General features: G+C 43.3%; 1 protein-coding gene across 6 annotated transcripts in view; it reads left to right on the plus strand.

Moving 5' to 3' along the window:
• DIP2C (disco interacting protein 2 homolog C) overlaps positions 1 to 20998 on the plus strand; it is a 326462-nt gene extending 305464 nt beyond the window's left edge. For 4 of the 6 annotated variants that reach the window (XM_075419734.1, XM_075419736.1, XM_075419738.1 and 1 more), the window contains 5 exons: positions 8203 to 8260; positions 9409 to 9483; positions 10602 to 10776; positions 12593 to 12716; positions 17575 to 20997. In XM_075419734.1, the coding sequence (XP_075275849.1) occupies positions 8203 to 8260; positions 9409 to 9483; positions 10602 to 10776; positions 12593 to 12716; positions 17575 to 17827 (685 nt within the window). In that variant the 3' untranslated portion in view covers positions 17828 to 20997. Of the gene's footprint in view, positions 1 to 8202; positions 8261 to 9408; positions 9484 to 10601; positions 10777 to 12592; positions 12717 to 17574 lie in introns of all 6 variants that reach the window. The other 2 variants (XM_075419735.1, XM_075419739.1) reach the window with 2 other exon arrangements.
• Positions 20999 to 25894: the final 4896 nt, after the last annotated feature.

Here is a 25894-nt window from a genome sequence, read left to right on the forward strand (position 1 = left end):
TCCCCCTCCTTTCCCCTCTTCGCTTGCCAGCCTTTGCCGGAGGATGAGGCCTTTGCAGTCCCACGCACTGACAGTTTTTCGCCATGAATAATTCAGTGGAGGGTGCTGTGCTGGCAGCTACTCCTGGGAAATGGGCTCTGTCACCTTTGTCACCCACTCCAGCATTGCTAGCCTCAGGCACTCGTTGGGCTCCTGTCAGTGGAGTCTTTGGCTGTAAGAATATCGAATGCTTAGAGCTGGGAAGGAGAGCTCTGAAAAGCAGTAAAAACATCCTGTTTTTATATGAGGAATCCTTACTAAGTTTGTTAGAGATGTAATAACCTCTTAAATAGCTCTTTTCAATAGCTCCTAATATGTTGCTTCAAGACTTCCATCTCCTTCTTTATGTTACATATACTAGAAGTGCCTGTTGCAGAAGATGAGCTTGCTTCTGTGAAGAGGCTTGTGAAGCTCAGCCGGGGTTCCCAGTAAGTCTCCTGTGAAAAGGACTGTCCCTTTTCAGAGCTTTCATCTGTACAGTGCACTGCTGCTCGTGGCACCACAAACCTTTTCTTCAGAGTGATAATCAGCAGTTATAATTCAACTGAAAAAAATAGCTCCGTGTGTTGAGGTTTTCCGTGCACAGGAAATGTCCCTGGTGGTTGTTAAGGAGAGGGAACGTTCTAAAACTTCTTCCCCAAAAACGCAGGGTGCCTTCTCCGTGAGTCAGCTGCTGGTGTGAATTTTGAAGCCTGTAGCAAGATAAGGAGGCAGGTGAAAGGGAATGACTTGATTTCAGAAATTTTACCTTTGAAAATGTTGTGTAAATATCAAATATTAATATTGCATCAGGGAAAATAAAATTATTTGTATCATTTGTTAACAGCAAATAGAGGAATTTAATTACATGAAAAAGTTTCCAGATCCCGAAGTTGTTACAGTGAAAGCTTTCCCTGTGTGTGGAGTCTCTTTTTCTCAGTTACAACTGGGAAGATAAAGGGTTACAAAACAGAAAAAGCATATTGCATTAAACAGAATCATCATATCACAGTTGTGATTATGAAAAGTGATGTAAAAACAATTAGCAATGAACAACATGTCCTGGGAGGTTTATAGTCTAAATAAAAAGCCAACAGCTGAGAGCAGTATTATGCCTGGTTTTGCAGATGTGACCCCGGAGCACAGAGAAAGGTGATGCTGTGCCTGATGGGGCACAGTAGGTGTGAGGCGGGGCCAGGAGGGAGGCAAGATTCTCCACTGCATTCGCTTGAAATAGTGGTGTATTGGGCTTTACACAATGTGCAAAGTTAATTTAAAGAAATTTGATGTGGTTCATGTATAACAAAGGCTGAATTTAAAGTACTCCAAGGTTGGAAACAGACATAAAAATGGCTTGATTTTTTTACCTATTCCCATAGTCTTCTATGACAAAATGGCTATTACTTTTTTAATCCCTGATGCTTTGAGTTTTCCCTTCCTGGACCAGAGTTCCTGCCTCATTTCGACCACTTTGCAACTTTCTGAACTGTCTTAAATCCTGGTGTAACCTTCTCTGCTTCTTCGTTCAGCCGTCTGAAGGATTGGAAGCTGTTTGCTTTTGACCTCAGGGAATTTGGGACATGAAGTATAATTTAGGTTCATAGTGAAGAAAAGTCTTTACATTAAAGGAAGTGATTTAGTGCTAATTCTTTAACTGAACTTGTTGATTATAGAATTAACAGGATTAAAATATGTCATAGACATATAGAAGATTTAATGGTTGTTCATTTTGTTGGCTAAAGTTTGCCTCAATCCCAAAACTCCCTTTCTTAGTCGCAGTTGTCTTTATCCATTATCTGAATTTATGTGTGATGGGTGGAAAACTGCTCTGAGTTAGCCGGGATGATGCAGGGAAACTCTTCTTCATTATCTGGATTTTCCCTTCAGCCTAACTGTTCAGCTATGTCATTTTCCTGCTTTCCTGATCTGGCTGTTTGAACAGGGTGTGTCATTTTGGAAGACAGAGCTTATGTTCTTCGGTCCATATTTCCATTTTTGGTAGAATGAGCTCATTGACTTGTAAATTCTGGAATAGTTTATGTAGAGGTATTTTATTATTTCAGTAAAGAGGAGCTGCACTGAAAGTCTGGACTGTCAAAGAGCCCTGACCCCAGGCCAGGATGTGCACATGTGCTCACTGTCATTAAATACCTTACAATTAGATTTTGGTTAAGATTTGTAGTGAAGTGGGTGGTTGTCTTTTTTCCACCAGAAAAGACCATTTTGTTGGAAATCAGGAGAGTCAGTTTTAACAGATGTTTTTCAGATTAAGGAAAAAGATAGAGTTCTCTAAGTAGTCAAAACACTCTTAACCTTGGAATTTTTGCTGCTGATAGTGGTTAAAGCATTTTCAGTTTGGAGAGTTAATTTAAATTTCAAAACAAAACAAAAAATTTGAAACACTAAACAGAAATAACCTCTTTTTCTGACCTGCAACATTTTTTTTCAGATTCAGTTTACAGCTTCCTTCCATATTTCACTTTTTTGTTCCAGTTTAATACGCAAAATTTTTCAAAACATCAATTTCTTGCACGATAGGAAAATATTTCACTTTTTCCCCACAAGTTCAACTTCTATTGTAAGATGACAATCAGCAGGAAAACTTAAGAAATGGGGCTGGAATGAAACCGAAGAGACCATCATCTGTTTCTTTCTGCCACAGAAAGGCTGTGGACAAGGAGGGGGCTTACGAGACAAATTTTGGTATTTTCTATATATACAGCGTATTTTCAATATCTGTTAGGTTACACTTGCATCACATCCTATCTGCTTTCCTCTGTGTTTTTTTGCTGAAGGTTTTCAAGAGTGGCAGCATCCTAAAAGGCTGCTGAAATAAAGCAGCGCGCAAAATAGAACACTGAAAATATTTAACAAACCAAGAAGCTGGACTTCCAAGCTGGCGTGACTGCAAAATGGCATGATGTGAGAACAGACCGCTCAAGATAGGAGGAAGAATAATTAAGGGTCGGTAGGAAAGTAAGAGCTTGAGAAGATGGAAGATGCAATGCTTCAGTGCCCAGGCCCTGGCTAACAGCAGAAGATCCTGGCAGGATGGCAAGGAGGAGGAGGGCAGTTACCATGGCTCAGCTTGTGGGAATGGCTATAAAGGGAAGAAAAAAGTTCAAGAAGTGGGTTTTGGCCAAGTGTTAGGGTAAAAGGCAAACTCTTTAGCTGAGTTATACTTGAAAAGGGACAATGGGAAAATCTCTTTTGAATTGGGTGTGGAGAGCTAGTTAGAAATAACAAGAGGAAGCTAAGAACAGTTTGTGCCAAACGTCGCAGTACAAAGGTTCCTGACTATGAAATGCGTTCAGCTGAGAAACAAGCTTGGAAGGGAAGTGGAAGAAGCCCCATCATTTGAAATGCCGTAACAGGAGTAGACAAAGCACTCGAAAGTGCACTGCAGGGAACAGTCTTTTTTTGGCAGGGAGCGAGACTTGGATGACCTAATAGCTTCTTTCCATCTCTATTAGAATCACAGAATCCAAAGTCTTGCTCAGAGCAACAGCACAGCCGGCTTTGAAGGTTTGCCCAGTTATGGCATCGTAACGTTGGTTAGCACGGCTCTGCACGCTCCAGCCCCTGCAGATTCCCAAAGCAGTAGTTAACAGCTCTGCTCTCTGATTAGTGTGAAATACAAGCAAGCTGTGGAATATGTTTTGGAGAGTTTTCACTACCGAACCGACCAGATCTAAAAAGGAACATAAACAAAATTTACAGTTTCATGTAAGACAGTTGGGCAGATAGACATTGTTACTGTGTTTCGATATCCCCCTTGCTGCACAGTGATTGCAATGCTGGTTCGTTTTAATACCTTGCCAATTTTCATTCTGAAGTCAGATTTCAGTCCTACTTTTCTATAGAAAGTGTTTGATTTAAAGGAGGCGAAATCTGTCCAATGTATTAAATTGTAACTAGAAAAGAAGTTCAGCACATACTGGTGTTGTAGCTGCATTCCGTATTAAATCCCAGTAGCCAAACTTTGAAATGTAGGCAGCTTTCTCAACTGTGTAGCTCTCGTTAGAGATTTTTTTAAGGAAGAAGGCTAATTGTTAAGAACAAGTGAAGAAAATTCCAAAAATTATACTGTCTTATGCTATACTATGTAAATCCTACCGATTTTTGAATTGGGTGTGGAGAGCTAGTTAGAAATAACAAGAGGAAATGATAAGCATATCATTGTTGCTTATAGGTTTGCAACACTGCAATGATTCTTAACCATCTTCTGCCTCTCCCCTCCAGTGAGACAGTTTGGTGGGAGAGAAACTCCACGGCTGTCCGACATTGGGTCACTCATTTATCTTTTCCCTCTCAGCTTGGCTGCAAACCGCCAGAAGGTGCAAACGCAGCTGTCACGCCCCAGGGCAGCGTTTTTCTCCCATCCGCTTGATTTCCAGGCTCCTTGCCCAGGCTGGCTCTGCTGCCATGTTCTCCTTTGCCCTTCCCAGCACGACTCAAAGGCAGCAGAAACCAGTGGGAAGGCTCTGTACTTGCGTTGTAAGAGGTTGTTTTCACTCCCAACAAAGAATGGCTGGAACACCACAGAGGAACAGGTCGTGCCCTTTCTAGACCTCTGCTGTCTGGAAGGACCTTGTGATTGTTCGTGTATTTGGAGAAGGTTTACTAACGTAGTCCTAAGACGGCTGTAAGGAGCCATGGGTTTCTTTGCCAGCATCACCTGGGTGATTCAGAGGTGGTGTTGTGCAAGGGCCCAATGGGCTGCTTTTTTACCTTGCCTACCAGACCAGCCTTGATAGCGATGCTGCTCCCTCGAGAGGGAAAGCAAAGAAGTTTTCAGTCGTGTCTGCTGCCTGTGTTTGTCAGTCAAAAAATGGAAATCTCTTGGGAAAGAGTGGGAACAATTGAATTATTTTATGCTGAGGCACAGTAAAACTCATTTTTAAAATTATTGCCTAATGTCCATAATTAATTCACAGTACTAGTCCCCATAGAGTTAATAAGACTATTACGCACTTAAAATCAAGTGTGCACATAGGAGTCGGTAACATCAGAATCTAATGTTTTACTTCTATTTTTTTTGAAATATCTTTTATTATTTCAGAGTTAGAGGTTTAACAGCATGTTCCCAAATGAATTGTGAACTTAGCAGAAATGTTTTAAAAAGGAGTCCAAGTTTTTCAGCGCTAAGAGGGCCCTTGCAGAAAACCTCCAGGAAATGCCGTGTCTATGTTTAGTGTGCTGCCGTGATAGCTCTGTAGGGATGTGAGACAGAAAGCACAGAGTGGTTTGACAGAATGGGAAACTGAGAAGTTGCGCCTTCTGGATCATCATGTGCTACAAAATCAGACGAGGTTAAAGGAAATAGGTGGAGAGGGAGCTAGAAGAATACGCTAGGGATAATAAGAACAAGGTGGGAAGCACAGATGCCAAAAGTGAAGAGGAAAGAGATAATCAGATTTATGAGCGTTGATTCATTTCCAGTAGTCACTTCATTGACTGTGGAATGTATAGCTTTATTATATGTGATTTCTGCTAGGCCTGGAGTTCAGCAACACTTCGTTGAAGTGTGTCTTAATAACAGGAAAGGAGCAAAGGCCAACAGAGTCTCTGGGCAGCTGGACAGCTCTGACATACTCTTTTCCTGCCCCAGAGGTTTATTGCTACCATTATCCAAATCAAATACTTTTTAAACCAATCTTAAAGAAATTGTTTCCTGACCTTTCTTACGCCATATTTCTTAACACTGCATATGGCTGAGGTCTTTTCAATTGTTTCTTTTTTTAAGACTAAATCTATTTGACAGATATTGGTTAATAATAAATTAGCTAACTCTGCTAAAGGAGGTATCCAGTGATGGAGACAATGTCTAGTTCTTGTAAGAACGGCTACCTGTCTGCAAATACATATCTAAAGACTGGAGACATCAGTTGTTTGGAGGAACTCAGTTAAAGGCATTTTCTATTTATACACTAGTACAGATTTTACTAAACAAATATATATATATAAAAAGGCAGAAATATAGGCATTGTTAACTGTTTTTTGCAATATTTGATTTTGTTTCCATATGCACAAGTTATTTTTAAAGCCTTTGCTACGTACTCCTAAATACCTATGATTTAGCTTGCCGTTTGAACAGCAACACAAGTGTGGCCTCTGGAGACGTACTCTTTAGAGAGTAGCATGAGTTTAGCTTTGCATGTACACCTTATAGCGAAGCTGCTGTGGCCTGGGTTTCTGCTGCCCTGTGTCTGTGTCCCTGGTGGAACAGATGGGTGTCGTAGCTTCACTGCTTTTGCTGGGAAGCCAGTGGTGGCCCTACTGCTCTTCAGCTTGTGGGAAAGAAGAAACTTACAGAAAATGATGTAGTAAAGAAAAAACTTACAGAAAATGATGTAGTAAGCGTAGGCGCGTGTGCACACCTGTAACACAACTGAGGTTTAAGGGAGCAATACAGTGCAAAACAAGACAATACAAAATTAAAGGTAACACGCAGAAGTGATAATTAAAGCAACAGGCTCTGTCTGTCTGGGAGTTTTGTGGCAGTCGAATAAACATTGGAAGGTGGTTCCTCTTACGCACCTTGAAGGAGAGCAGGTCGGGCTGCAGCTTCCTAGCCGTGCGTGCTCCTGGCAGTGCCCTTTGTAGGGCGCTTCACATCTTTTTCCTCTCAAAATGACGTGGAAAATCAGTCTGAAATCGCTGGATATTTGGGTTGTATCTCTTGCTGTTAGTGCGAGGAACTGTTCTCACTGATGTGCAATGCCTCAGGGCTTAGCCCTGCCCCATCCATCAAGGCTGAGAGACTTCCCAGAACTGCAGATAAAACACTATTCACTATTCCTGCCTTGACCTCGACAGTCCCAACTTTTATAGAAGACTTTTGGAGCAATGAAATATTAAAAAAAGGAAAAAAAAGATCTTTTTCCGTCTCCTTTGTGTTTAGGGGCTCAACTTGCCAAAGCTTTGTTCTTCTCCAAAGGGACCTCTAGCTGAGGTCTCTCTGTGTCTCACCGCTCCTTTCCCAAACTGAGCACTGTGGTACTCATTCTATAAAAAGACCTCAAAACAGTCCAAAAAAAGATCTATCGTGACTGCTCCTAACAGACTGCAGTTTTATGATCAGTTTAACCGGATCCAGTTCTCCACCCATCTACTCGTAGCTATGTCTTCCTCTCTTTGGACATTTCATCTTTGCCTTTTACACGGTTGGTTTTTAGGCATCTTGTATTGGTTTTCTTCTTTCTAATCACAGAGCTGAGGGGAGGAAAGGAGTAAGAAGAGCTCTTTTGACAGAAGTCCAGATTAAATTGGGTTAAGTAGATTATGAAAAATGTTCGGGAGTGGGAAGTTTAAGGTTTCCGTGGGCTGTTAGAGCTTTGAAGTTATCTCACTTAGGATGCAGGAATGTCTAGATGTTACCAAATTTTCTTCACCGTACTGGCTGAGATCATCAGCTGTTTTAGGACTTTAAAGTCTCTTCCATTCTAACCTGCTGAGTACTTTTCTAAGGTTAAATGAGAAATTTCCTTCCAGACCGTCATACCACTGAAGGAGAGCTGTCATTTCGGTTCCTTTAGTGGAAAAATAAGTTATCTAAGAAAGGAATAGGAAGGACCAGAAAGCCACACTCAAAGAAAGGGTCTGACCTCAGCAGTAATAACATTTTTCATTAAATGCCTTTTTCTGTTATTGAAATGTTTATCAACCACTGTCCATTGAAAATAATTAAAAGATTGCAAATGCAGATTCCAAGCTGAGGCCAGGTTATGAGCTATTTCAATATGACTTTGGTTTCAACTCTTAGCTACTCATGGAATGTGGTTGCTCACTCAGCTCACATGCTTTTCTGTCTGTGCCCTGGCATTTATGACGTTCTTGTGGGAAATCAATATTTTAGATCCCTCTTGTTGTGAATAAATGTGTGCATGGAATTCCATTTACAAAAGTACCAAAAACAAATAAAAGGCACCAACTACATTTGAAGAATTTATTATTTAATAAAACATTCACACACATCTTTTTTTCATTATTTTCCCAGCCGTAAGTCTTGACAAAGATTAAATATTGGGCCCGGTTATGTTCTACAGGATATAAGCTTCATCTGTTCCAAAAGTAACAGTAATCTCTGTGACCACTAACCATTCCTTTTAGAAATAAATGTTAATGAAAAGCAAATAAATGCAACCGTGTATTATGCATATTATTTTTACATGTATTTTACAGAGTTCGTTTAGTCGAAAGAGGATCTCCACATAGTTTGCCCCTCATGGAGTCAGGAAAAGTAAGTACTGAAAGAAGATTTAAAGATAACTTTTATGGTAAATATTTTCAGTAAATTTCCATGTCTGTTCATGTTCAATGTGGTGTTGAAGGCCTTATCAGCTGTGCAGACTGAAGACCTTTGGTTACTGCTGCGGTTACAGCACGGTGGTGGTAGCTGATGCATTGCTGCTCTCTCCAAAGCTGTACCTCCCTCTTTTGTGCAAAAAGCATTTCCCTCTTTTTGCCTAAAAGAAGATATTTAATCCGCTGCATCTCACTCCTGAAACAACTAACAAATGTGCCACTGGTGAAGGCAGTTCTATCGATGTAGACCCACCTGCACTGAGAACTGGTCTGAGATGACCAGCGCTGTACCCACAGGCTACTGGTCACCTGCAGAGGGACCGTCCCTGGTGGGTGGCATCGCGGGGGGACAGGGCGAGGACACAGGGCTGAAACACAGAGACTGGGGTGCTGCTCTCAGCTCCGTCCCTGGCCGCAGTGTCTGGCCATGCGCCGGTGACCGAGGTCTGCTGCTAAGCATGCTCTGCCTTAGGGAGAAAGGAGAGGTGCTGTCACCGCTGCACTGGGCCACCGAGGCACTCCCTGCTCACTAACTGCCCTCGCACTATGGATGCTCCCCTGAAGTTTTCTGACTGCAGCTTTACGAACACTCGTGTGCAGAGGATGCTCCCTTCTCTGGTTTAGGGTTTACCAGCTGCCCACCTCTGTAGTCTGGAATGGCCATTACACAAAGTCATTGGCAGGGCCTCGTGCTGGGGAGACTGCATGGTGCCTCTGGCTCTCTCTTGGTTTCAGGCCAGTTTCATGCGGCTAGCGGGTTTGTTTTTCTATTCTAGTATATCCTCTCAGAGAGACTTGGGCCGTTTGGTAGGGTTTTTGTATTCCAGGTCAACATTTGATTTCTGAGGAGTTTTTAGTGGTGGAACAGCTCTCACAAAGAGAAGAGCTTTTGTAGCATTTCCCAGATATCTCAGAATTTATTACATTTATGGACTATTTTAATTTTTTATGTTATAAGTCTGCTTTAACTTTTTAAGGATTTCTTCTAGTTTCTAATGAAGGTTTTTGGGGGACGAAGAGTCAGCGTACGATTGCATAAGCCAGTATCTGCTTTCTCACTGCCTTCATGGTTTCTTTCCGTAGATCCTCCCAGGAGTGCGTATCATTATTGCTAATCCAGAAACAAAGGGACCCTTAGGAGATTCTCATCTTGGTGAGGTGAGTCAGGAAAACTTAACCTTTGTGTGCTTTGAACTAAATTGCAGAGATAAAACTATCATCATGTATGTCAGTGGTTTCCTATAACATGTCTTAACAAATGTGTGGTTAAGAAAATGGTGAATTATACAGATCTTTGTAGTGTATAAAGTGTGTAGCATGATATTTGTATCATTATTAAAATTGTTAGTGATATACTTGATAAATACTAATAATATCTCAAGTTTGTTAAAAAAATGAAAAAAATTTGCTTTTTCTAACTGTTTTCTACTCAGTGCCTCACTAATTCTGATGGAAATTTACATGAAAACATAAGTTTATTGATTAGTCTAATTTCAGCTAGGTGGTTTTCTAGTGCTATTTGCTTTATAATCATTGTGCTTCAATGCACTGAAGTACTCTTGTTCGCTGATTTGAGCAAGGTTATATGTTTTTCCAATTTATTTTATGTTTCTAGAGAGAGAAAACAATGTTATTTTCAATGAGCAATTAAAGATTTAATTAACAAAATGAAGAATTTGCTTAGTCATAATTAAGACTACAATCTAATTGTTAAGATTCTTCTGTAAGATTTCATTACTATGAAATCGTAAGTATTTCTGTGGTGCCTTGAGTTAGATGAAAAGAATCCTTCTCCATAGGTGAAGGTTCCCGGCCTCACGCTTTAAAATAATCTGTGTGTCTGGTGTTCATGGAGGATGCCCTGCTGGAGTCAGTACGCTGAACTGGGAGGGGGATCTGTGGAAAGAGCACTGTGATCTGCCGGATCTTCTGCAAACTGCCAGAACTAAGCAGACCTTGGAGCTGGCTGAGCCGCTCAAGGAGGCTGTGCAGGTCGTTGGCTAACTTGGGGCCAGGGGGCTGCAAGGAGGCGTCCCCGCAGCCGCGAGTCCAGCATCCCTCTCCCCCGGGCATGGCTCAGATCTGCACTCCGACTTCAGCGAGGTTAGACTGGGGTCTCTGCCTAAAACTGCCTCAGTTACGGGTTCAGAAACATGTTAACAGGCATGATAGTATTATCTAGCTATGACTAAAAATATTTGCATCAAAAGTGTTCAATAATGCCTCATTCTGGAAAGCTACTTTAATTAATACCAGTATAATTGCTTTTAACTTAGATATGGGTTCACAGCACTCACAATGCCAGTGGGTATTTTACCATCTATGGAGATGAATCGTTGCAATCAGATCACTTTAATTCAAGACTCAGCTTTGGAGACACACAGACTATTTGGGCTCGAACTGGCTATCTGGGGTTCCTGAGAAGAACAGAGCTCACAGATGCGAACGGAGGTAAGAGGTTTCTCATCATCTGGTTCTATGCACGTAATTTGGGTTATTTTGAGGCTGACACCGTGTCTCTTGGCCTGTGCTACCCAACGTGTTCAGTCTGTGACACCTGTAGAATGGCAAAAAAGCCTTAGTTAAAATAATGAGAAAATAAAAGAGAGGGCAAGATTTCCCTGCTGAAACAATTGCTTTTCCTTTGCTGTACCTCAGGTGCTGTAAATGCCCTCCAGCAGTGACTTTTCGGCACTGTTAACTTGCCAAGTGCTTCAGCTTGGAAAATAGGAAATGCAGCTCAAAATGCCACCATTTGCTCTCGCAGTCGTATCCGCAGGGAGGCATTGGTGCAGATAGGAAAAGCCTTGTTGTGAGTCTGAGCCCTGTCCCTCCTGTGACGACCACCTTCTTTGATAATTCCTCTGCTATAAACTTCTTTACAGAAGCTGTCCATTTCTCACACTTCCCTGTCTTTAAACCTGCGGGGGGGGTGGCCGAAATGCATCACAGGCAGTAGGCTGCAGGAGAAGCTGCGGGGGGGCTGGGTTTCTGTCGGGAAGGTACCGGATTTCGTTGTTTGCTTTTATGACATTCCTTGTCTCGTGTACACACGGAAGCAAACCAGCGCTGCCAGGCGCCCAAAGTCTCTGCTTGGGCAAACCGGGCTTCCCTGAGATTTTCGCAGAGCGCAGGGCCACGAGCGGCGGCTGGCGGAGGTGGCAGTCAGGGCTGTTGGCAAAGGGTGGCTTCTGGCAGCGCTGCGAGCACCTCCAGGAGGCCACTGTTCAGCCAAAGAGCGAATCCACCGAATCTGAAAGCATTTTAGTAATCACTGCGGATTATGACTGCTGCCCGAGTCCTTCTGTTAGCATCTGCCTGAAGTGATTTACTTCCAGTTGCACAGGCTTTTTGCATTGCGTAACGATAGCCCAGCCTTGAGGAAATTCAGGATTCTCTGAGGATATTGCAACATAAGCATCCAAATGGCTTAAATCTTCTCCTGGCAAAGAGTTGCTAAGTCTCCGTTCTCCTCCCACTTTTAGCTCCCAGTGCAGAAAATTCTCTGCCCTTTATTACTGGTAGAGGTTATATTGCCATTACATTACCACCGTGCATCTAAATTAATGTAAAAAGAGCCAATTACCTGCTTTTAAGTCTATTAGCGAATATTATTTCTTTATGGATAACATGCAATCGTTTATTATCAGCCTAATATCTTTTAAAAAGTGTCATTTCTGCCTCATTTATTTCTTTAGTCAGTAAAAATTTGTACTAGAAGAGCATTACACTCCAGAGCTTGCCATCTGTCTGAAGGAGCAAACTGCTACCTGGCAGATAGCACGTATTTCCAGTTTACTGAGAAGCACCTTTGTAATACACCTCAAGCATCAGTCCTGGCCTCTCAAAGCTACTGAAAAACATTATCCGTACTGTTAGGGTCAAATCCATCCTTTCTCTCTCAAAAGAAAGAGAGAGAAACGACGAGCCTATTGTCTATTTAGGGCAACTTAAAAAAGAATGAGTCTGTTCTGCATCCACCTGGGAGAAAAACAGGAATTTATGCCACGGTCGATGGGTGAAGACTTCCCCCTTTCCCTTCTTCAAATGGGATCAGTGTTTCTGCCTTCCTCTCCTGCACTTTCTGCTCTGCGTTGCACTGCAGTAATGGAAAATTCTCACTACTTCGGAAGTCACTTTGGGGTTTCAGAAATTCGAGGAGAACCTATAAATGTTATACTTACTTTATTTACATATTAATGTGAACATTTTTGTAGCTTAATGTACTTGAGAACATACTCTTTAACATTTATTTCCATATAACCAGAACGCCATGATGCACTTTACGTTGTGGGTGCATTAGATGAAGCCATGGAGTTACGGGGGATGAGATACCATCCGATCGATATTGAAACCTCGGTAATTAGAGCACACAAGAGCATCACAGAATGGTAAGGATTATCTAACACCCGGGCCCTTACAGAAAGCTGAAATATCTATGGCGTCTGGGGGTTTTTCTTGGATATTGCAGTTGATCCGGGAAGTGGCCTGTCGGGATGGTCACAGGTTTTACAACCTGGCTGTAAATATGTCCTTAGGATGAAATGTTTCACAAACAGATTTAATCAGGAAGGACTGTTTTCTGCAGAGATCATTCAATATGTTTCTTTTCTTTTGTGGTTTTAAGTGCAAGTGAAGGATTAAGCTTTTATTTTAAGAGGGCCAAGCAGCTCTCAGGTAGGTCAGTAGCTGTTTCTTGGAGTTTGAGATTTTTATCCTAACGAGCAAAAGCAAACGGGTATGAGCTCAAGCTTTAGGAGTGCTGTTATTAGCAGGAGTAAGCAAGCAAACATTTCAAATAAATGAACACACTAATAAATTTTATTAGTGAACACACTGTTACTTTTGAATTGGTTATTAATAAACCAAGCAGTGATCAAATCAAGGTCACAATGGAAATTGAAGCAGTAAATCAATGAGTTAATAATGATGTTGTCTTAATCAATATATCACATCATCAGATGCACACAGCAGGTAATCATTTCTTGAGGCCAACACGAGAACAAATTGCTTTTCATTATTCTTGCATCAGAAGACTGAGTCAGGTAGTTGTTTTGTTTTGATATAACCTCAGCTCAGCTCTTCTCCTTTCAGCCAAAATGAACCTGTCGCAACAGCCAGAGCGATTTAGCAAGTAAAAAATGTGACTCTTCATTTTTCTTTTCAATCCTGGCTGCAAGGGTGTGGCCTGGAGCAGTAAACTTAATAATGAAGCACAGCGACCAACCTGGTTTCTTAAAACACCTTTCTGTTTTCTTCAGTATCTGTTAAAATTAAGGCAGTTAATTGCTTGACTGACTGTAGCTGAGGTTTTGCCTCACTGCTTCCCCCCTGGAGCATCACCACTGCTGGTGTGCTCTCGTGCCAGGTAGCCATTGCGCAGGGTGGCGGCTTCTGTGTCCGCAGAGAGACCGGTGTGAACACTTCAAGGATGCTGTGAAATGCTCCTTGAAAATGTGTCAGATCAGTATCAGCAGTGGATGGAAAGTTTTCAGACCAAGCTCTTTGGGGACAGCCCTATTATAAGATGGCCACAGATTCATAAATTGATGTGTTCAGCAGTACCTGTTTGTCACAGATCTGTGTGTCCTCAAAGTGTGAGCTCTTGGGCAGCGAATGAAGCAGCCATATCACACTGCAGAAATGGTCATCATGGGTTTCAGTGGCCAAAAATGCTTAAATTATGTTCCTGGTTTCAAGACCACTGAAAGCACTTTGAGGATCCTTTTCCTTCCATTATCATGGAAATCCTGAGTGGGATAGTGGCAACTGAAGAAGGGTTGGGGTAAGCTGGGAGGACTGAAAAAAAGGCCACTGAATTTCTGCAAGATGGTAGAAGTACATGCCAATAATTCTTGGTGCCTTAACTCTTCCCAGTAGTTGGTTGATAACATACAAGGCACATGAGCAAGATTTCAGAAAACATGCTCAACTATTACTAACCCTTGCCCAAAGGCCAAAATTGAAAGTATTCAGGGTGTTTTCCTCCTCAAAAAATAGAGGGTGCTGATGAGTTAGATGTTTCTCTGATGTGGTCCCTGCAGCAAATGGACACACAGTGGTTCCGAGCAGCAACGTCTGGTTTGCTCACAGTTCCCAACCTCTTCCTAACCAGTTCTCTGCCTGGTAGCTCTCTCAAGCCACCATCATGCAGTTTTCATTCGTAGTCCTAGTCCTGACTGTCCTTCACTTCTCTCACTTCTCTTTCAGCTTCTCTTAGAGATCCTCCTCTTGTCCTCTTGTGAAACACCCCTTGACAATATAATAGTTAAATCTTTCCTTTTTTGTGTACTTTGTGCCTTTCTTTGGATGGGGGCATGAGCCTCTCTGCTTGTTGGAGGCCACTGTTGTTTCGGTTTCAGTGACCCATTAAGGATTTAACTGCATCGATACCGATTGCAAACAAAAGGCACTGGGCATGTCCGCTTGATAGGTTGTGAAAACAGCCTCAGCTACGAAGAAACACGTGCTCATTTTGTAACATTTAACACTGTTGGGGAAAGCAGGGACTTATTAACTGACACGTGATCCTGCTGTGCAACCTCTGTCACTGAGGATCAGATCTAAATGGTCATTTAAAATTATTCTTCTCTCTTAAGAAGTTATAGCACAAAATCAACAGCCTCTGATTGTGGACCTCCTGTGTCTCAGTGTGTAACAAGGGAAAGAGTGGCACTATCTGTTTTCATTGTGATGTACAACTGCACCAGCCATTTTTCAAAGTGTTTTTAATGCTGCAAAATGTCTTGAGAAAGAATGTATGTGTATGTGTTTTAATTAAAGCATATTGTTTACTCATTTAAACTTCAGACCCTTGAAAGAGGGAAGTGGTTTTCTCTCTCTATATAATGACAAATAGGTAAAGTCATGATGCTTACAGAAGAAAACCATTATGGGCCTCTTTCTCTGGAGGTGTTTCAACAGCTTCCTTGCTTTTCCTGAAGCATTTGATGGGGTGGAGGCAGCAGGACAAGGCCGTTACCGGCTCAGTGCATTGGCTGTGTTGCATCTGTTGGGTGTGACTCTGTAATTTCTTGAGAAGGTGCAGCCTTCCTGGGTCCCTAGTTTTTTGTTTGCTTTTTTTTTTTGTTATCTATCAGGGCTAGGAAGTTAATGTGTTCATAAATGGTACAAGCTGGCCGACATATCTTTATCTCAACTGGTGAGAACATAAAGGGCAATATTTCATTTTACTTACAGTGGTCACCAGTAAGTTAGAATCATGACATATGAAATGAGTTTTAAATTAGATTGAAACCCTCTTAGGACCATCAGTGGCTCCAGGACTTAATAGAAGCTTCATGAAGGTTTTGAGAATCAGTCTTCTGAACTCAAACTGACTTCTTCTAAGCCATGTTTTAGGGACCTGCTCCTGAATCTTGCCATTCATTGCTTTCTCAAGTAACAAGCTAACAGTAGGTTTAAGACATGGTTTCAAGTGCTAATTTACACTTTAATAAAACCTCCCCAGGCTTTTTTGTTAAAATAGATACGTTATTAATTTAGATGTTTGTACAACAATCCAGAAAAATTCTAGGACCTCTCTGGAGATGGTCACCTGTGCAGACTGATACTTCACTTTGTTAATATTCAGCATTAATCAAAACTTACTAGAATGTCTGTGAAAACATAATTACAAATTAAAATTCATTTCATAGCAGTACTAAGTCAAAAGGATCCTGCACAGTCTTGCTTTGGTTGCCCGTTCGTTTTCCAGATCAATAAGCATGTAAGAATTCCATCAAATAGTACTTTGGCAGGATCTGAAAATGAATTTTTTTTTAATAGCAAGTACTTTTCTCCTAAAATTCATTCTGCTAAGCAACAACATAGACCACATTTTCATAGCTAACTTTTGGGCAAGTAAGATATGTTTCCAAAATACAGAGATTTTCAGAATTGTCTTAGTAGACTAAAGCAGCACACTTCTGTCTCGATCAAGCGTTGACCTTAAGGTAAGTAGCTCTTTTTGAAGTTGGCTTATATACATAATATATCCTAACTTTCAGATGCTTATCTTTGAGATAGTTCTGGGAAATTATCCCCTGATTTTATCAGGTAAAGGAGCGTAAAGTACAGGGCTTGAGGTATGAGTTACATGTATAGAATATTATTATTTATGCTGTGGAACAAGTTAGAGGAAGAAATAACCATCGTCTGTGTCTTGAACACCTGCGAAGAAGAATGAGATTGCTCTTTGTGGAGCCTCAGTCCTGCTGACCTCCTGTGAGACTTCAGAGTCTTTGGAGACATTTGAGACGTGGAGAGGAGGATGGAGGGAAGCAAACGCCAGACTTCCACACCCTCCCCGCCTCCATATTTGGAAAGATAAATGCATTATCCTGAGCCAGAAAAGATGCCCAGTAGCAGAAAGCAAAATTTACCTTCTTCAGCTCAAGAGTTTAACCAAAATTTTGGGGTCTTACGAAGTTCTTTCAGTAAAGAGGTCATACTGGTCATAATGGTGTTCCCTTGACCATCTCACCTGTTAATAAGGAATATAAAGGCTCCTGTCCCCTTAAACCCAGCAGAAATAAAACACAGCCAGAATAAAACAGATGGAGACGCTGCTTATTTCTGTATAAACCAACTGGTCCAGAAGAATCGCAGCTCTTCAGTGCTGAGCTCTGTCCTGCCCGGACAGCAGGCAGCCCTGCGCAGAAGGCACGCAGCCATGTGAGCCCAGCACCCCTCCCCGCCACCCAGGGACCTCCGCAGCCTGCAGCATGCTGGGTGAACCCTCCCAGGGCTCCGCACCCCTGCGCTAGGCAGTTTATCCCAAAGATCTTTCACCTCGGACTATGTTCCTGCTGTTCCTTTTGGTGCCTCCACTTAACCTCCCTTGCTCTTCTGGGCTGCCCTTCAAAAAACCCAAGAGAAGACACCTCCACCCCCACATTGCTCATGCATGCCTTCACGAACACAGCAGTGCTGTGACAGTTCTCTGGCTTCAGAGGGAATCGCGCATTGCCTTCCTACCTCCTTGCATGACGTGCAAGGATTAGACCCAAGTCTTTGTAAAGTTTAGCCCAATACTTAGTATTGCAGCAACATGAAAGCAAGAGCTGATGGGGCTGTTCTGCCTCTGCCCTGTGGACCTGTTCTTGCTTGCTCCTTATGCTTTGTGGTGAGCACGCAGAAGGAGCCCTAGGAGTTGAAACAAAAGGTAACCAAGGCAGAATGAACAGGACAAAAAATGAAATGGACAAAAAAACCCCACCACTAAAATTATTTTTTCTTTCGTTCCAGTGCGGTGTTTACCTGGACCAATTTGTTGGTCGTTGTAGTTGAGCTGGATGGATCGGAGCAAGAAGCTTTGGACCTGGTTCCTTTGGTCACCAACGTGGTCCTGGAGGAACACTATCTGATTGTAGGGGTGGTGGTGGTTGTGGACATTGGTGTAATTCCTATCAACTCCCGTGGAGAGAAACAACGTATGCACCTACGAGATGGATTTTTGGCAGACCAGCTAGATCCCATCTATGTGGCCTACAACATGTAGTCTTGTACCTTAAAGCTTCCATGGACTTTACTATAGATGTATAAAATTTTTTGGTGTCCACTAAAAAAAGTGTGCAGATAAGATGCTGACACTCATCAGTATGGAACTGTTTCTATTACGACTTTTCAAAGCAGTCACGATTGGCAGGAAATAAAAATGTGAAATGTTTTCTTTTACCACTAAATTTTAGAAAAGAAGGACTATGGGGTAGGGCCCTTCCGTGTGTTGGAAAAGCCCATTTTAAACCTTTTTTTTTTGCTTATTGGACAATACTGCTTTTTGAGTAAATGTGGCTTTGTATTTTACATTAAGCTGAAGTAGATTTTTTTTTTATTCTGCCCTCCAGATGGATTCTTTTGAAACAATTTGCATACTAATACAAATAATTGTTTTCGTCATCTGTTTTAATATGTCATAAAAAGCTGATGAATACAGATCCGTTACTAACTGAAGCCATTTTAGATCCCAAATCTTAGGAAACTACGTAGTGGTACGAGGAGAATACCCACAGTAGCACCTTTCAATTAGAGATCTTGCAGCTTTCTGGCGGAGATGCTGAAAGGCCAAAGGCCAAAGAGCCTTTGCTGTTAGCGTTAGAATGGAAGAAATTTATAAATAAGGTGTATTTCGGCAATGAACTTGCAAATATCTTTGTACTAAACTGAAAAGATAACATAAGTTAACTACTTCTTCTGTAATTATGTACAAAACGTTTAATTTATTTTGATCTCTTTAGAAGTATAAAAGAGAAAAAACATTCAAGAATATTAAACTCTTGAAATGTTTACTAATATAAAAACAAAGTGTTGTATTATCTTGAGTGGATAGTATCACATCAAATATATATATATGAAATATAAATTCACTAATGACAAAAGATTTTAAAGTTTAAAATGCAGTACTTGTCACTTGCATGGTGTCTCCCACTGTAGATAATCAAATGTTACTCACAAATTTTTTGGAAAAGAAGCAATCCTGGATTGCTAAGTATCCCTGTCGAAAAGAATCCTCTAGATACCAGCAAGTGGAATTATTGCTGCCTTTAAGGCAGTGAATGAATTTAAGACTAAAAATGCACTACAACAATTTTCTTTTCTTTGCCATGGAGGCAACAATAAATATTCGTGCTGGCATGTGCATACACTTGTTAGACTTAGAAAAGGCAGGTTGAGGAATAGCACTGTTGTCTAGCTGCAGAACTTTGTTGCACAATTTTTTTCATTGTTTTAGTTGGTGTTTTTATTGCTATAAGGAAAAGTTTTGGGGTTATTTGCACAGAGTTATCAATTTGCCTCTCAGCTAGGACACGTAGCTCGGTGGCCAATGCATCCAGTTTACATTTACAGGAAACGATTGTTGCGATGGTCTTTAATTTATTCCTTAACAGAGAGGAGCGTACAGTCACTACAACCGGGTTGGCACCAACCGTGCACCTGCTGACCGGTCCCTGCAGGCGTTCAAACGTCGGAGGAACCGACCCGCCTGTTCCAAGAGCGGAGGAGTCCCGCGGTCTCCCGCCTGAGGCCGTTGCGGGAGAAGAGTAGGAAAACATGCATCACAGCTGCCTTCATTTTACTACCTTTGGATAAACGAGAGGTTTGATCCCCCAGTTCCGTTGTCTTCCCTGCACCCCGCGCCCCTTTTGTTTGCAGCCTTCCCCTTCCGTCACGTGGTTGTAACCGAACTGACCTGTCTGTGATCAAGAGTGGGATTTACCAGCTGCAGGCCACGGATGCTTTTCTTCTTGTCCCAGACGCCGTTCACGTGCTGGCTCTCGGATGTGCATGACTAAGATTGTTGCAGGGCAGATGTACCCGTGTTTATATCACGTATCAGGGCGTCTCAACGCTGGGTGTTTGAAATCTTTTTAAAAGGTAGGGACGTTTTAGTCTGCATGTACAGTACAGAGCATCTCGCCATGTCAGACGCGTTTTCTTTCAGGCCATCCTTCCCGCCCCCACTGTCCTGTGAATAGCCCCGTCCATGCTCTGCAGACCAGTCCTATATTTTGTCAAACTCATTTTCTGCTCCCTGAAAAGAATAAAATCTGTTCTTAATGGCAAGTCGTTGTAAGGTTTCAGACAAGATGTTGATTGATTACAAACATAATTGCAGTGTGTGAACTAACTTGTGAAGTCCTGCTACCGCTGATCTCAGTACTGCAAAACAAATCTCGCTGTCGTTCAAAGCGTCACTTTAACCTTCATGAAGTCAACTTTGCATTTGTAGAGAATAAAAGAACTGCAATGCAGTTGTGAAACGCAGTTAATAACAGCTCTCTTCTGCAACCTGTCATCCGTGGTTGTTAAATCCTGAGTTAAGAGAAATGATAAACCGAGTTTCTGGTTTTGTTGTGCAAGCAAAAGGAAGGAAACATTTAAGCACCATCAGACCGAGCAATAAAGAAGGATTGTTCTGCATTAGAAACTGTACTGTAGATAAACCATTCATGAGAATGTATAAAATGTTTGTCTTGTGACCTTGTGCTTTTGGAGTCAGACAAAACCATGTAATCAACTTGATGCACATGCACAAAAAAAGAGGGTACACAATGAACATTTAAACACAAAACTAATCAAACAGGAGCAGATTCCTCATGGTGCTTGTTTATTATATATATTTAATCCTGCTTGACACTTTACCCAAGGGAAGACTGTCCCTTTTATCAGTTGAATGTTAGCAGCGTTATTTCATAGAGTGTGGTGACTGGTTAGAGAAATTCATGTGACTCAGCCAATCACAGTTTCAAACAGAAATTTTTATGTGCAAAGGACAGCAACCTTCTTGTATGTTAAACCACCAGTACGCTTTGTACATCTGTGATAACGCCTGTTTTATATTCAAATGAACAAATAAAAGCTTTTATTTTTGTTGCTCTGAAAATATCGGTTTCTTAATTAGTCATCTAAAACGGAGCTTCCGAGAGCTGCCGACGCTCACTGGAGGAACACGGAGAGCTATACTGTAATTTTATTTTGTTTACCTCTCTTGTTGCATAATTTATTAGTACAAATCATTATAGTTTTAACAATGTTTAAATACTGGTGTGGGCACTTATTGCCGAAAGACTTTCATATGGCAACAGATGTTTTTTGTGAAATGTTTTTTTAATTCTTTTTAATATATTCAAATATACTGTTCACATTTTTGCTGAAAGTGTAAAGATTATTGTAAGCTTGGTAACATTTTGTGAGAAGCAATAACAAGCATTAGTACTGTAAAACTCCTCACATTTGTCACTTATCACTTTTGTTGCAAGGTCTCGCTGCCGACATACTGCTAATCGGTCGCTTAAGCTATCGACGCAGGTGTGGCATCTCTGCTGGAGCTTCCTGCCAGCGGAAGCACGTGGGTAACTGCTTGCTCACGCACGTGGGGCTGGAACCTCTGCGTCGATTCGGAAGCCTTGGACCACCAGGTAAAACCCCTGGGGAGTGGAGTCTGCCTGTTTCCACAGGCCACTTCCAAAGCTGCCGGCATTCCAGAGCTGGCTGCCCACCACTGAGCAGCAGCGTCCCCTGAACCGGGGTCTTCTTTGGTAGCCCATCTGAGGAGTTCAGGGTATTAAATCCCATCTCCAATGGCTTAAATTTCAGGTTGCTCATCGCAACGGGTGGGGGCGGGTTAGAGGACCCACAATTTTCTGGAGCACAGAGTGCAACCTGAAAACCGGGGGGGGAAGAGGGCGAGTTGGAGTTGGCAGAAGGAGGAGGATGGCAGAACAACAGTAGTTCTGATTCAATTTTGCAAACCATTTTCTTTAAAAAAAATGTTTTTGATGTTTTATCCTAATGGTGATGAGGACTTTTAAAAGGTAAAAATATTTCAAGAACACATTTTAAAAATCATTTTTGCAAATGGTGGCAAGAGTGCTGAAAAGCTGGTGGGCAATCTCAACAACAACAGAAAATCTGTAATAAGGTTGGAAGAATAATTTCATGCACAATGAGAACATTAGAATTCATTCATTATCAGGTTGATACTAACAAGGTAAGAACTGGAAAAAAGCTTGAGAAGAGACCTTGCAGCCTTTTTTGTGCATTTTTCAACACAAAAATTTGCTTGATGAACCATTACCATCTAAGGCAGGGAGGGGGGCACAACGTGCCCAGAGATCAGCCACCAGTTCTCACCCGTCACCTTGCACAGCGGGCTGGGTTTGGGGGGACTTCTGCAGTCGCAGACCCCTCCCCGCAGCCCCAGGACGCAGGGCCCTGCGGTGGGCCCTGTGCGGGTGGGCTGGGGGCCCGGGCTGGGTGCCGGGCAGCCGGGGAGAGGCACAGCCCAGAAGGGTCATCCCAGGGGGATGGACCCCGCTGTGCCCAGGGTACGAGCCAGCTCTGGTTTGCAGTGAGTTGGTTGGTTGGTTGAATAGAACAACTTTTTGCTTAAAACTGGCAGAGATTTCGGGAGGAAAAAATCCGTAACCAGAATCTACATTCTGAACGTAGGAATGGATCATTGCATTTGGGGATGAAGTATAAAATTTCAACCTGAGTTATTTTTTGGTATCCAGAGTGCTTCGTTTGGCAGCCCACCTTCCCCAAAGCTCTCACTCCCCTTACCATGCTTCAGATGAACAGGCTTTCCTCTCCAAGGATCTTCTGCTCTCTTTTGAGGGGTATCACCTTAAAGCTGGTCCAGAAATCCTCTCGAGGCTTGCCTTATCTGTGCTGGACCTCACTGAGGTCAACATCTTGGAAACAGCGGCTCTGCCTTCCTTACCCAGAAAACCAGCACCAGCTCATGTCTGTACGTTTTTGGAAACTGCATGGCACTGAAGATCAGCCATAGCTTCCCTGAGCAGGTCACACTGCATCACACCAGTCAAATCAATGCCAGGACGACGCTCGCATTTCTTGCTGGTGTGCATGGACAAGATTCCTTCAAAGCCAAGGGCACTGTTGTCTTCTGCGTGATCCACCCAGGGAGGATGAAAACAAAGTCTTTCTCCAGGGATTCCACGACACAATTAAAAATAATTTTAAAAATTATTGCAAAATATTAGACAGCTATGGCCAGTGAGTGGGCTGATCCTGAAGGCCCAAAGTTGATCTTGTTTTCATTTCATGCTTTGGTAGATCAATGGTGATAGGCTTCAGGCAAGGAAGCGTCCAGTGGAGGCTCTGAAGGAGGGGACGAAGCCGGTGGAAGCACCACGACAGGAACGGGCTTCCAAGGGTGAGTGGCAGCACGCGGGAAAGGTTTGGAGATGCTGGGGAGAGGGCACTGAGGGAAGAGCCGTAGCAAGCCATCGCTGCTGAGGAGGACGCCGGTGCAGGAGGGCGCAAAGGAGGGCAGTTTTAGGAAGAGTTTTAGGGACACGAAAAGGAGGTAAGGCCAGAAAAGAGAAGATCGTGCATGTGGAGGTAAGGGTCAAGCAATGGAGTCTACCCAACCCAGTGGACTCACCTAGTTTTAGGTGCCTACGTTTTTACTTTCTCACCCATGTGAGCCCATCTCGAATGGGGAGCCCCAGGTGCCAGGACACAGCCCCGCTGCTGCTCTTGGCCCCGCGTTCGGTCTGGAGCCTGCGAGGGGCTGTCCCACCTGAGGTCAGCCGGGGGCTTGGTGGTGAGCCCCAGGAGAGGAGATGTGTGGAGGCAGGAGGACACGTGTGATGCAAGAAAAGGACAGAGAACCCGCAAGGTTCAGGAAACTGAAAAAAGCAGGTTTATCAGGGAGAAGGCAGGACTGGAGCAGGGAAGCTAGGGAAGACTAGGGTAAGAGTAGCAGCTGCATGCACAAAGAAAATGACGTTTCCATGAAGCAAGGTCAGGAGGGGAGTGCGGCACAGCCAGTGTGCGCGGAGCGGAGGAAGACGAGAGTTTCAGCCAACAACTGCCCCGAGGAAATCAGTGGCCGAGGAGCTACAAAGGAATTCAACTTCCCACTGCAGATATGCGCTCGTTAACGTTTCTAGGATGCCTCTCACAAACGTGTGGCTTGGAGACTTCCCTGGAGTCCGCAGCAGGATTCTCTCCACACCACAGGCAGCCGCAGCCGGGCTGAGGATGCAGCACCGTGCAGCACCAGGCATTGGCTCAGGCAGAACCCGCAGCCGGGCTGACTGTCCCTGGGCCCAGGGCCAGCAAAGATGGAAGGGAGAACACTGAAGTTCTTCCTTGCTTCCCCTCACAGCCCTCTGGTTAGTAAAGAGAAAGGAACAAGCAAAGTGTGGCCTCAGCTATAACTATTTTTTCATTTAAGGGATGAAAATATTGTTCCATCTCAGGGAAAAAGCCTTTTAACAGAACAAGAGGCTTTTAACTGCTGTTTTAAGCCATAATAAAATGACTATTAAAGATTGCTCAATTTTTAACACTTTTCTAACAAAACCCATATTTTCTGAAATGAAAACTTTCATTAAAATGCTCTCCTTTCCAGTGCCTCATGACGGGGCCACAGCCTCACGGTGGAAGCAGAGTGGCTGCCTTTTTGCTGTGCTCGCAGGCGGACTCGTGCGCTTCCATCGCACTTGACTTGCAGCCAGCGGCACCATCTCCTTCTCCAGCCAACGCGTCTGCGGGAGAGAGACAAAGTCGGGATGCGAGGTGTGAGTCCGAGTGAGACGTGACGAAGGGTAAGCGTCGGAGAAAGCCACCAGAAATGCAGGTTGCAATTGGTCTCGCTGGCAGTTTGGCTTAATTTTAGGTAAAATGTATCTGTGCTGTTTATCCAGTTTTCATCTGGAAGTGCTGAGCCCCAGGCAGGATAGTAATTAGAGGACATGTTGAGAGTGCTTGCTCAATGCAGACCTGCAGTTCAAGTCACACTCTTTAAAAAAAACAAAAACAAAAAAATCCCTGAGCCTATATTTAACTTTGGCTTTGAATATGGATAAATTCTCTCTCAGAGGGCGAGCATTTTCATTAGGGTCCCTACAGAGCGGCAGGAGTTACATGGCTTCCTCGCCGTGCCCAGCTGGTTCCCGTTAGGAAGCAGATGAGCATCTTGGAGGGCTCTTCTGATATTTGGCACCATCAGCCCTGCCCAGCTGACGCAGAGTCGACTCCCTGTGCCCCAGTTCACGGCGGGAGGCCAGGCTGGAGGAGCACCCCGATCCCACTGTGCCCATGGGGAGCAAGCGAGGCGAGGGGCCCGGCTTTGCGGGACCACCAGAGTCACACACAGCCTTTGAGGTTGGAGGGACATCACCGTGCAAGGAATGTTAGTTTGTAAATGGTAAGAGATTTGGCTGAAATTCCCTTCCGGGCGGTGTTTGCTTCAACAGAAACCTTTGGAGAAGTTTCCCTGCCCTTTGTGAGTGCCTTTGCACAGCAGCAGTCACAAAAACACAGAATCACAGAATGGTAGGCATTGGAAGGGACCTCTGGGGAACATCTAGTCCAACCCCCCTGCCGAAGCAGGGTCACCTACAGCAGGCTGCACAGGACCTTGTCCAGGCGCGTCTTGAAGATCTCCAGAGAAGGAGACTCCACAACCTCCCTGGGAAGCCTGTTCCAGTGCTCCGTCACCCTAGAGGGAAGAAGTTCTTCCTCATGTTCAGACAGAACTTCCTGTGCTTCGGTTTGTGCCCATTGCCCCTTGTCCTGTCACTGGGCACCACTGTAAAGAGTCTGGCCCCATCCTCCTGACACCCACCCTTGAGATATTTGTAGGCATTTATAAGGTCCCCTCTCAGCCTTCTCCAGGCAAACAAGCCCAGCTCCCTCAGCCTTTCCTTGTAGGAGAGATGCTCCAGTCCCCTCATCATCCTCGCAGCCCTCCGCTGGACTCTCTCCAGCAGCTCCTGATCTTTCTTGAACTGGGGAGCCCAGAACTGGACACAGGGCTCCAGCTGGGGCCTCACTAGAATCCTGCTCTGAACACAGAAGAAAGCCAACTAAACTGAATCACAGAATGAATCACAGAATCACAGACCATGGATTAAAAGATTGCTAAGAAAATAAGAAAACTAGAGAATAAAAGAAAGTCAAAGCACAAAAAATTCCCCCAAAATCCCATGGTTACTCCTTTGGATCCAGTCCTGCACTTTTTTATACAGTCAGCTCTGGTGAGGCCATGTTAATAGAGATTATCGAGCTGGCCCAGGTAAATGAGCCT

Source organism: Opisthocomus hoazin, chromosome 4 (genome assembly GCF_030867145.1).
Source record: "Opisthocomus hoazin isolate bOpiHoa1 chromosome 4, bOpiHoa1.hap1, whole genome shotgun sequence".
Lineage (NCBI taxonomy): Eukaryota > Metazoa > Chordata > Aves > Opisthocomiformes > Opisthocomidae > Opisthocomus > Opisthocomus hoazin.